At 47.4% G+C, this 13,117-nt stretch overlaps 1 protein-coding gene across 1 annotated transcript in view; it reads left to right on the top strand.

Moving 5' to 3' along the window:
- LOC119956635 (cytochrome b-c1 complex subunit 2, mitochondrial-like) overlaps window positions 1–13,117 on the top strand; it is a 185,365-nt gene that overhangs the window by 149,250 nt on the left and 22,998 nt on the right. Inside the window, exon 10 of the mRNA XM_038783975.1 lies at window positions 11,624–11,704. Within this exon, the coding sequence (XP_038639903.1) occupies window positions 11,624–11,704 (81 nt within the window). The remainder of the gene's footprint in view (window positions 1–11,623; window positions 11,705–13,117) is intronic.

Raw genomic sequence — 13,117 nt, 5'->3', positions numbered from 1 at the left:
TCCAACCCGCGCATGCGCGGGTGACTTTATCGCGCAGACGGAGCAAACCGCACATGCGCGGTGGCCGTCTTTCTCCTCAGCCGCCCGGCAAGACGTGGCGGCTTGATCTTGCCGGGCGGCGGAGGGGAAAGAGTGTGTCCGTTTTGGACGCTGGCCCGACGATCGGTGGGCACCGATCGCGGGCCTGTCCCCTCCCGAGCACAGTTGTGGTGCTCCCGTGCCAATCGGGCCCCTAAATGCCCCAAACGGGCATCTGGCGCCCGTTTCACGAATGCAGCGACCAGGTGTGGTTGCTGCCGTGGTGAAACGGGCGTGAAGGGCCGACCGCTCGGCCCATCGGGCTCGGAGAATCGCCGTTCGTCGTCAAAAACAGCGAGCGGCGATTTTTCCTAGCCGGGGGGGGAGAATTCGTGGGGAAGCCAGGGGGGCGTAAAAAATGTCGGGAGGCCCTCCCGCGATTCTCCCACGCCGCGTGGGGAGCGAATAATTCCGCCCCACATGTTTTCATTACTAACCTGGGGCGGGATTCTCCGAGCCCCCGCCAGGTAGGGGTGAATCCCGCTCCTGGTGACTGTAATTATTAGGCAGCCAGAGACAAAAAGCTTTGGGACATTGCTCAGAATGAATTGTTAATTTCAATTGTGCTGTGACTCCGGATCAAATGGGGCTGGAATTGACTGTGTATTGGCCCAGCGGGGCCTTGTGCAGAGAAAGTCCCATCTTCACATTGAGGATACCCTCTGTCGTGTGGTATGGCACTACCACCATGCTATAGATTCAGAACAACTCGAGACTGGGCATCCATGAGGCACTGTGGGCCATCAGCAGCAGCAGAATTGTATTCAATTACAATCTGTAACTTCATGGCCCAGCATATCCCCCACTCTACCATTCCCACCCAGCCAGGGGATCAACCCTGGTTCAATGAAGAGTGCAGGGGAGCATGGCAGGGGAAACATCAGGCAGACCGAAAAATGAGGTGTAAACCTGGTGAAGATACAACACAGGATTACCCGTGTGTCAAACAGCATAAGCAGCAAGTAATGGACAGAGCTCAGCAATTCCACGACGAACGCATCAGACTAAGCTCTTCAGTCCTCCCACATCCAGCCGTGAATGGTGGGGGACAATTTAACAACTCACTGGAGGAGGAGGCTCCACAAATATCCCCATCCTCAATGATGGGGGAGCCCAGCACGTCCGTGCAAAAGACAAGGCTGAGGCATTCGCAACAATCTTCAGCCAGAAGTGCCGAGTGGATGATCCATCTTGGTCTCCTCCGGAGGTTCCCAGCATCACAGATGTCAGTCTTCAGCCAATACGATTCACTCAATGTGATATCAAGAAACCGCACGGGCAGCACGGTAGCGCAGTGGTTAGCACTGCAGTCTCACAGCGCCGAGGTCCCAGGTTCGAACCCGGCTCTGGGTCACTGTCCGTGTGGAGTTTGCACGTTCTCCCCATGTTTGCGTGGGTTTCACCCCCACAACCCAAAGATGTGCAGGGTAGATGGATTGGCCACGCTAAATTGCCCCTTAATTGGAAAAATGAATTGGGTACTCTAAATTTATTTATTTTTAATTTAAAAAAAGAAATGGCTGAAGGCACTGGATACTGCAAAGGCTCTGGGTCCTGATAATATTCCGGTAATAGTGCTGAAGACTTGTGCTCCAGAACCCGCCGCATCCCCTAGCCAAGCTGTTCCTGTACAGCTACAACACTGGCATCTACCCAGAAATGTGGGAAACTGCCCAGGTGTGTCCTGTACACAAGAAACAAGACACATCCAACCCAGCCGATTACCGCCCTATCAGTCTACTCTCCATCATCAGCAAAGTGATGGAAGGAGTCATCAACAGTGCGATCAAGCAGCACGTACTCACCAATAACCTGCTCACGGACACTCAGTTTGGGTTCCGCCAGGGTCACTCAGCTCCTGATCTCATTACAGCCTTGGATCAAACATGGACAAAAGAGCTGAATGCCAGAGGTGAGGTGAGAGTGACTGCTCTTGACATCAAGGCAACATTTGACCGAGTGTGGCATCAAGCAGCCCGAGCTAAACTGGAGTCAATGAGAATCAGAGGGGGAAACTCTCTGCTGGTTGGAGTCATACCCGGCACAAAGGAAGATGGTTGTGGTAGTTGGAGGTCAATCATCTCAGCTCCAGGACATCACTGCAGGAGTTCCTCACGGTAGTGTCCTCGGCCCCAACCACCTTCAGCTGCTTCATCAATGACCTCCCTTTAGGTCGTAAGATCAGAAGTGGGGATGTTTGCGGATGACTGCACAATGTTCAGCACCATTTGCAACTCCTCAGGTAATGAAGCAGTCCGTGTCCAAATGCAGCAAGACCTGGACAATATCCAGGCTTGGGGCTGACAAGTGGCAACTTACATTCGAGCCACACAAGTGCCCAGGCAATGACCATCTCCTATGTTATGGGAGCGGCGTTTTCAGAACCCCAAAATGTATCATGGAGTTCAACCAACCTCTCCCTTTAATGTATTGTTGCTTTTGAAGCTCACGGCTTGGTCTCCAGGTGTGGTATTACAATTATGGACATGTGGGTTTTTAAACACAAAACAATATTTATTCCATGAATTCAACTTAACCTTTTTAAATAAACATTGGATCCCTTAACACCCCTTACTTCAAGGATAACCCCGAAAATAATACAACACTAAATAATCCCTCAAAATGTTCCTTCAAACCTCCAAGAAACACATCAGGTTAAAGACATTGCTATTATGAGTTTAAATCACCCAAATGATTCAGAGATAGTCTTTCCTGGCAGAGATCACAGCAGATCCAGCTCACTGCAAACACAGACACACCCAAGCTCTCTTTCTTCATGCAGCTCTCAGTAAACCAGCCAGGCACTTTTCAGCTCCTCTCTCAAACTGAAACTAAAAGCCCCAAAAAGCAGAAGTGAGCTCAACTCAGCTACCCCCACCCTCTGACATCACTTCAGTCATATGAGCTCTCATTTCTTAAAGGTACATTGCTTAAACATCCATTTCTTAAAGGTACTCTCACATGACACCTACAAGAGAGAATCTACCATTAGCCCATTGACATTCAATGGCATTACCACCACTGAATCCCCTACAATCAACATCCTGGGAGTTACCAGTGATCATAAATTGAACTGGACTCAGCCATGTTAATACTGTGGCTACCAGGCAGGTCAAAGGTGTCCTACGGCGAGTAAATCACCTCCTGACCCCCCAAAGCCTGTCCACCATCTACAAGGCACAAGTCAGGAGTGTGATGGAATACTCTCCACTTGCCTGGATGAGTGCAGCTCCAACAACACTCAAGAAGCTCAACGCCATCCAGGACAAAGCAGCCCCGCTTGATTGCTCCCCCTCCCACAGACATTCAAACCCTGCACCAGAGATACACAGTAGCAGCCGTGTGCACCATCTACAAGATGCACTGCAGGAACTCACCAAGGCTCCTTAGCACCTTCCAAACCCACGATCACTACCATCTAGAAGGACAAGAGCAGTAGATACCTGGAAACCTGAGGCTCCCCTTCAAGTCATTCACCATCCTGACTTGGAAATATATCGCCGCTCCTTCACTGTCGCTGGGTCAAAATCCTGGAACTCCCTCCCTAACAGCACTGTGAACAAAAAAGAACAGTTCAGCACAGGAACAGACCCTTCGGCCCTCTGCCGACCATGTTGCCCGTCTAAACTAAAATCTTCTACACTTCCTGGGTCCGTATCCCACTATTCCCACCCTATTCATGTAAGACCATAAGACATAGGAGCGGAAGTAAGGCCATTCGGCCCATCGAGTCCACTCGACCATTCAATCATGGTTGATTTCAACTCCATTTACCCGCTCTCTCCCCATAGCCCTTAATTCCTCGAGAAATCAAGAATTTATCAATTTCTGTCTTAAAGACATTCAACGTCCCGGCCTCCACCGCCCTCTGTGGCAATGAATTCCACAGACCTACCACTCTCTGGCTGAAGAAATTTCTCCTCATCTCTGTTCTAAAGTGACTCCCTTTTATTCTAAGGCTGTGCCCCCGCGTCCTAGTCTCCCCTGCTAATAAGAACATAAGAACTAGGAGCAGGAGTAGGCCATCTGGCCCCTCGAGCCTGCTCCGCCATTCAATTAGATCATGGCTGATCTTTTGTGGACTCAGCTCCACTTTCCGGCCCGAACACCATAACCCTTAATCCCTTTATTCTTCAAAAAACTATCTATCTTTACCTTAAAAACATGTAATGAAGGAGCCTCAACTGCTTCACTGGGCAAGGAATTCCATAGATTCACAACCCTTTGGGTGAAGAAGTTCCTCCTAAACTCAGTCCTAAATCTACTTCCCCTTATTTTGAGGCTATGTCCCCTAGTTCTGCTGTCACCCGCCAGTGGAAACAACCTGCCCGCATCTATCCGATCTATTCCCTTCATAATTCTAAATGTTTCTATAAGATCCCCCCTCATCCTTCTAAATTCCAACGAGTACAGTCCCAGTCTACTCAACCTCTCCTCATAATCCAACCCCTTCAGCTCTGGGATTAACCTAGTGAATCTCCTCTGCACACCCTCCAGCGCCAGTACGTCCTTTCTCAAGTAAGGAGACCAAAACTGAACACAATACTCCAGGTGTGGCCGCACTAACACCTTATACAATTGCAACATAACCTCTCTAGTCTTAAACTCCATCCCTCTAGCAATGAAGGACAAAATTCCATTTGCCTTCTTAATCACCTGTTGCACTTGTAAACCAACCTTCTGTGACTCATGCACTAGCACACCCAAGTCTCTCTGAACAGCGGCATGCTTTAATATTTTATCGTTTAAATAATAATCCCGTTTGCTGTTATTCCTACCAATATGGATAACCTCACATTTGTCAACATTGTATTCCATCTGCCAGACCCTAGCCCATTCACTTAACCTATCCAAATCCCTCTGCAGACTTCCAGCATCCTCTGCACTTTTCGCTTTACCACTCATCTTAGTGTCATCTGCAAACTTGGACACATTGCCCTTGGTCCCCAACTCCAAATCATCAATGTAAATTGTGAACAATTGTGGGCCCAACAAGGATCCCTGAGGGACACCACTAGCTACTGATTGCCAACCAGAGAAACACCCATTTATCCTAACTCTTTGCTTTCTATTAATTAACCAATCCTCTATCCATGCTACTACTTTACCCTTAATGCCATGCATCTTTATCTTATGCAGCAACCTTTTGTGTGGCACCTTGTCAAAGGCTTTCTGGAAATCCAGATATACCACATCCATCGGCTCCCCGTTATCTACTGCACTGGTAATGTCCTCAAAAAATTCCACTAAATTAGTTAGGCATGACCTGCCTTTTACGAACCCATGCTGCGTCTGCCCAATGGGACAATTTCTATCCAGATGCCTCTCAATTTCTTCTTTGATGATAGATTCCAGCATCTTCCCTATTACCGAAGTTAAACTCACTGGCCTATAATTTCCTGCTTTCTGCCTACCTCCTTTTTTAAACAGTGGCGTCACGTTTGCTAATTTCCAATCCACCGGGACCACCCCAGAGTCTAGTGAATTTCGGTAAATTATCACTAGTGCATCTGCAATTTCCCTAGCCATCTCTTTTAGCACTCTGGGATGCATTCCATCAGGGCCAGGAGACTTGTCTACCTTTAGCCCCATTAGCTTGCCCATCACTCCCTCCTTAGTGATAACAATCCTCTCAAGGTCCTCACCTGTCATAGCCTCATTTCTATCAGTCGCTGGCATGTTATTTGTGTCTTCCACTGTGAAGACCGACCCAAAAAACCTGTTCAGTTCCTCAGCCATTTCCTCATTTCCCATTATTAAAACTCCCTTCTCATCCTCTAAAGGACCAATATTTACCTTAGCCACTCTTTTTTGTCTTATATATTTGTAAAAACTTTTACTGTCTGTTTTTATATTCTGAGCAAGTTTACTCTCATACTCTATCTTACTCTTCTTTATAGCTTTTTTAGTAGCTTTCTGTTGCCCCCTAAAGATTTCCCAGTCCTCTAATCTCCCAGCAATCTTTGCCACTTTATATGCTTTTTCCTTCAATTTGATACTCTCCCTTATTTCCTTAGATATCCACGGTCGATTTTCCCTCTTTCTTCCGTCCTTCCTTTTTGTTGGTATAAACCTTTGCTGAGCACTGTGAAAAATCGCTTGGAAGGTTCTCCACTGTTCCTCAACTGTTCCACCATAAAGTCTTAGCTCCCAGTCTACCTTAGCTAGTTCTTCTCTCATCCCCTTGTAATCTCCTTTGTTTAAACACAAAACACTAGTATTTGATTTTACTTTCTCACCCTCCATCTGTATTTTAAATTCCACCATATTGTGATCGCTCCTTCCGAGAGGATCCCTAACTATGAGATCATGAATCAATCCTGTCTCATTACACAGGACAAGATCTAGGACCGCTTGTTCCCTCGTAGGTTCCATTACATACTAGGAAACTATCGCGGATACATTCTATAAACTCCTCCTCACGGTTGCCTTGACCGACCTGGTTAAACCAATCGACATGTAGATTAAAATCCCCCATGATAACTGCTGTACCATTTCTACATGCATCAGTTATTTCTTTGTTTATTGCCTGCCCCACCATCTCGTTACTATTTGGTGGCCGATAGACTACTCCTATCAGTGACTTTTTCGCCTTACTATTCCTGATTTCCACCCAAATGGATTCAACCTTATCCTCCATAGCACCGATGTCATCCCTTACTATTGCCCGGATGTCATCCTTAAATAACAGAGCAACACCACCTCCCTTACCATCCACTCTGTCCTTCCGAATAGTTTGATACCCTCGGATATTTAACTCCCAGTCGTGACCATCCTTTAACCATGTTTCAGTAATGGCCACTAAATCATAGTCATTTACGATGATTTGTGCCACCAACTCATTTACTTTATTCCGAATACTACGAGCATTCAGGTAAAGTACACTATGTTGGTTTTTTTACCTCTGTTTTGAATCTTAACATCTCCAGTTTTATTCCTTTTGTTATTACTGGGCCTATTCACTGTGCTCCCCTCAGTCACTGTACCTTGTACTGTCGCCCTTATGGATTTTTGACTATGTCTTCTCTGCCTTGCACTTTTCCCCTTACTTCCTTTTGTTTCTGTCCCTGTTTTACTACCTTCCAACTTCCAGCATTGGTTCCCATCCCCCTGCCACATTAGTTTAAACCCTCCCCAACAGCTCTAGAAAACACCCCCCCTAGGACATCGGTTCCAGTCCTGCCCAAGTGCAGACCGTCCGGTTTGTACTGGTCCCACCTCCCCCAGAACCAGTCCCAATGCCCCAGGAATTTGAATCCCTCCCTCTTGCACCATCTCTCAAGCCACGCATTCATCCTATCTATCCTGACATTCCTACTCTGACTAGCTCGTGGCACTGGTAGCAATCCTGAGATTACTACCTTTGAGGTCCTACTTTTTAGATTAACTCCTAACTCCCTGAATTCCGCTTGTAGGACCTCATCCCGTTTTTTACCTATATCGTTGGTGATTATGTGCACCACGACAGCTGGCTGTTCACCCTCCCCCCCCCAGAATGTCCTGCAGCCGCTCCGAGACATCCTTGACCCTTGCACCAGGGAGGCAACATACCATCCTGGAGTCTCGATTGCGTCCACAGAACCGCCTGTCTATTCCCCTTACGATCGAGTCCCCTATCACTATAGCCCTGCCATTTTTCTTCCTGCCCTGCTGTGCAGCAGAGCCAGCCACGGTGCCATGAATCTGGCTGCTGCTGCCTTCCCCTAGTGAGCCATCTTCCTCAACAATATCCAAAGCGGTATATCTGTTTTGCAGGGAGATGACCGCAGGGGACACCTGCACTGCCTTCCTACTCTTGCTCTTTCTTTTGGTCACCCATTTTCTATCTCCCTCAGTAACCTTCACCTGCGGTGTGACCAACTCGCTAAACGTGCTATCCACGACCTCCTCAGCATCGCGGATGCTCCAAAGTGAGTCCATCCGCAGCTCCAGAGCCGTCAAGCGGTCTAACAAGAGCTGCAACTGAACACACTTCTTGCACGTGAAGGAACCAGGGACAGTGGACGTGTCCCTGAGCTCCCACATCGCACACGAGGAGCATGACACGGGTCTGGGATCTCCTGCCATGTCTTAAACCCTTGGTAAACTTAAACAACTAGAATTTCAAAATAAAAATAAATAAATTAGACAATGAAAAGAAAAAGAGAGACTACTTACCAGTCACTTACCAGGGTTAAAAAGCACCTCCTCACACTCTGCACCGAATTACCTCACTGCACCAAATTACCAAGTTTCAATCCTCACTCTGTATGAGTCTCACTCCGGATGAGTCTCCTGGAAAAGTGCTGGAAACAACTTCCCTACGTCCATCCTATCCAAGCCATTCATTATCTTGTAAGTTTCTATTAGATCTCCCCTCAACCTCCTAAACTCCAATGAATATAATCCCACGATCCTCAGACGTTCATCGTATGTTAGGCCTACCATTCCTGGGATCATCCGTGTGAATCTCCGCTGGACCCGCTCCAGTGCCAGTATGTCCTTCCTGAGGTGTGGGGCCCAAAATTGCTCACAGTATTCTAAATGGGGCCTAACTAGTGCTTTATAAAGCCTCAGAAGTACATCCCTGCTTTTATATTCCAAGCCTCTTGAGATAAATGACAACATTACATTTGCTTTCTTAATTACGGACTCAACCTGCAAGTTTACCTTTAGAGAATCCTGGACTAGGACTCCCAAGTCCCTTTGCACTTTAGCATTATGCATTTTGTCACCGTTTAGAAAATAGTCCATGCCTCTATTTTTTCCAAAGTGCAAGACCTCGCACTTGCCCATGTTGAATTTCATCAGCCACTTCTTGGACCATTCTCCTAAACTGTCTAAATCTTTCTGCAGCCTCCCCACCTCCTCAATACTACCTGCCCCTCCACCTATCTTTGTATCATCGGCAAACTTGGCCAGAATGCCCCCAGTCCCGTCATCTAGATCGTTAATATATAAAGAGAACAGCTGTGGCCCCAACACTGAACCCTGCGGGACACCACTTGTCACCGGTTGCCATTCCGAAAAAGAACCTTTTATCCCAACTCTCTGCCTTCTGTCTGACAGCCAATCATCAATCCATGTTAGTACCTTGCCTCGAATACCATGGGCCCTTATTTTACTCAGCAGTCTCCCGTGAGGCACCTTGTCAAGTTGTATTTGTCAAGTTGCCCCTTAAACATCACTATCGTCCCTGCTTCCACCACCTCCTCCGGCAGCGAGTTCCAGGCACCCACTACCCTCTGTGTAAAAAAACTTGCCTCGTACATCTCCTCTAAACCTTGCCCCTCACACCTTAAACCTATGCCCCCTAATAATTGGCCCCTCTACCCTGGGAAAAAGTCTCTGACTATCCACTATGTCTATGCCCCTCATAATTTTGTAGACCTCTATCAGGTCGCCCCTCAACCTCATTCGTTCCAGTGAGAACAAACCAAGTTTATTCAACCTCTCCTCATACTAATGCCTTCCATACCAGGCAACATCCTGGTAAATCTCTTCTGCACCCTCTCTAAAGCCTCCATATCCTTCTGGTAGTGTGGCAACCAGAATTGAACACTGTCCTCAGTGTGGCCTAAGTAAGGTTCTATACAGCTGCAACATGACTTGCCAATTTTTATACTCAATGCCCCGGCCAATGAAGGCAAGCATGCCGTATGTCTTCTTGATTACCTTCTCCACCTGTGTTGCCCCTTTCAGTGGCCTGTGGACCTGTACACCTAGATCTCTCTGACTTTCATCACTCTTGAGGGTTCTACTATTCACTGTATATTCCCTACCTGCATTAGACCTTCCAAAATGCATTACCTCACATTTGTCCGGCTTAAACTCCATCTGCCATCTCCCCGCCCAAGTCTCCAAATGATCTAAATCCTGCTGTATCCTCTGACAGTCCTCATCGCTATCCGCAATTCCACCATGGATGCATCTACACCTCAGGGGATGCAGCGGTTCAAGAAGACAGTTCACTACCATCTTCTGAAAGGCAATTCTGAAATGCAAACTGAATAAAAAACATTTCCTTATTATTGTTTCCCCTCCTTCTGACATTTTCTCTGGCTCCATCCTTACTAATATCTTCCAGTTGTGATCAAAGGTAATCTTAAACATGTGCAATTAGATCACCACTAAATCTTCTAAACGCAAGGAAATTAGTTGCTCGCTCCACAGATGCTGTCTGACCCGATCAGTGTTTGTTTAGCTTTGAGTTTGTCCCTGCGTTCTACCCCCCACCCACCCCCACCCCTGGCAGTGCCCCACTCCCCCCCTGGCCAGACCCCAACCTCCCTGACCAGCTGGTCCCTTTGTTGTCAACGGATCCTTGTTGTGGTGTTCATTGTGTTGATTATTTCAGGATGGTTGGCGTAGTGTTCATAAAGACCACAAAATAGTTTTAACTTAAACAAAGTTATAAATTTATTCACACTACTAACTTGGATTCAACACGTACTCCTAAAGAATACACAGTTAATTATTAACATCTAAACTACACTCATCTACCGCTAATATCAATAGTGCTTTAAACTATGATCTGCTCTTACACTATCTGTACTTCTGACTCTCACTAGCTAACTCCTGTACACCTCCCACACAAGGCTCAGCATCAATGCCTTATGTAGTTGTAACTGTAGCTCCCTCTAGTGGCTACTCTTGATGCTTCATTAACCCTTGCAGTTCTGATAGTTATGGCAATACTACGCCTGTGTTATGAACATATTCTTTGATAACCCTCGCTAACCCCCAACCCGCACCCCCCCCCCTCAACCAGCCCCACCCCCTACCCCGCCCCAAAGCTAGCTTTGACAAAGAGTCACCCAGACTCAAAACGTTAGCTCCCTTCTCTCTCCACAGGCGCTGTCAGACCTGCTGAGAGTGACCAGCATTTTCTGTTTTTGTTGTGGAAGGTGCACATTGTTCTGATAAGGGGAAAGAGCAAGGCCATTGGGACTAATTGGCTAGCTCTCCCAAAAGGGATAGTGGGCAGCATGCCCTGCAGCTGTGTTGTCGGCGTCTCTGATTTTGTTTTCTTTCTCACCAGGGTTTCAGCCGTGGGTCAGTTGGTTCCACGCCCACCTCTAAATGACAGGGTTCCACCTTCAGCCCACCTCTAAATCACAGGGTTCCACCTTCAGCCCACCTCTAAATGACAGGGTTCCACCTTCAGCCCACCTCTAAATCACAGGGTTCCACCTTCAAATCACACAGCAGAGAGTCAGATTAAAAGACATGTGCCGTGCTGACGGATTAGACACTAAATCCTAGGTGCCTGCTTGGGGGGGATCTTAAAGATCCCAGGGCAGGGAGTCATTCCCAACGTCCCGGCCAATTCATCCTTCAAACAACACCACAAAAAAATATTATCTGGGTGATTATCACGTTGCTGTTTGTGAGAGCGTGCTGTGCACACGTTAGCCACCATATTCCCGACGTTCCAGCAGTGACTGCAATTCCAAAATCAATAATTGAATTGGCTGAAAAGCCCTTTCACACATCCTGTGGTTGTGGAAATGGTTCTTTAAACCGTCACTTATTTCCTTTTTATCTGTGAATCTTTCCCCCTCAGGCCTCTGCCTTCAATGCCAGTTATCAGGACTCTGGACTCTTTGGGGTTTACACCGTTTCTCAGGACGAGTCTGCGGCCGATGTGAGTACAGCCTCACACTCTGATTGACTGGGAAGGTATCAAGCTTTAAAAGGACGAGGTGGGATCTTATTGAAACTTGCAGGATACTGCGAGGCCTGGATAGAGTGGACGTGGAGAGAATGTTTCCGCTTGTCGGAAGAACTTGAACCAGAGGATACCATCTCAGACTAAAGGGCCGATCCTTTAAAACAGAGATGAGAAGCAATTTCTTCAGCCAGAGGGGGGTGAATCTGTGGAACTCTTTGCCGCAGAAGGCCGTGGAGGCCAAATCACTGAGTGTCTTTAAGACAGAGATAGATAGGTTCTTGATCAATAAGGGATCAGAGGTTATGGGGAGGAGAATGGGGATGGGAAAATATCAGCCATGATTGAATGGCGGAGCAGACTCAATGGGCCGAGTGGCCTCATTCTGCTCCTCTGTCTTATGGTCTTATGAAGCTGAATTGACAAATGTGATTGAGGCAAAGATCTCCGAATGGAAAAGGTTGAAAGTCCAGAGGGCAGATAATAATAATAATAATCGTTTATTGTCACGAGTAGGCTTCAATGAAGTTACTGTGAAAAGCCCCTAGTCGCTACATTCCGGCGCCTGTTCGGGGAGGCTGGTACGGGAATTGAACCCGCGCTGCTGGCCTTATTCTGCATTACAAGCCAGTGATTTAGCCCACAGTGCTAAACCAGCCCCTAAACCAGATGTTAAACCAGAGGACGGTATCACCCACTTTGCTCAACAATTCCAATTTTGAGTTCTGCTGAAAAACGACGTTGTTGAAGCTTTTTGTCTTCCACTCATCAGGAAAGATTCAACAGGCTGGGGGCTCTTTCACTGAAGCAAAGGCTGACAGGTTTCCCGATAGAGCCTTTCAAAATGCAGCAAACTTACACAGCGGAGTCATGGAATATGTTTACCCCTCGTCGGGGACTGAAAGCTGGGAGCCATGAATTATATTAGTCACGAATGCATCCCTTGTGAAATTCAGGAGAAACTTCTTTAACCAGAGAGAGTTTGAAATGTGAAAGTTGCCACCACGAGGAGTGGTTGAGGTGAATTGGGCCAGTTGCACTTCAGGAGACCCCATCCCGGAGGAAGAAAAGAAAGGGGGCCGATGGAGTGAGGTGCAGGGAAGTGGGAGGAATCCCGTCAACACCGGCACAGAGCAGCCGAGATTGTTTCCCTGATGTAACTATTGTAAATAACCACAGCCCAATTCTCACTGCATTGCCAACCTAGATGTGCAAACGGGTCTGTAAATCACCTGCTCGCGTGGCACGGTGTCCCAACACACCGGGATAGCAGCCGAATCTGGCAGAGACCTCGCCAGAAAGGGGCAGCCGTTCACTCCAGATTGATGGCAGAGCCACGGGATAACAATGCCAATCTGCATGTTGGGCCTTTAACATGACCATTGTCCC

This window comes from Scyliorhinus canicula, chromosome 23 (assembly GCF_902713615.1).
Source record: "Scyliorhinus canicula chromosome 23, sScyCan1.1, whole genome shotgun sequence".
In the NCBI taxonomy this organism is placed as follows: domain Eukaryota; kingdom Metazoa; phylum Chordata; class Chondrichthyes; order Carcharhiniformes; family Scyliorhinidae; genus Scyliorhinus; species Scyliorhinus canicula.
Note: the sequence above shows the minus strand (reverse complement) of the source record. Positions and strands in the feature narration are given on the sequence as shown.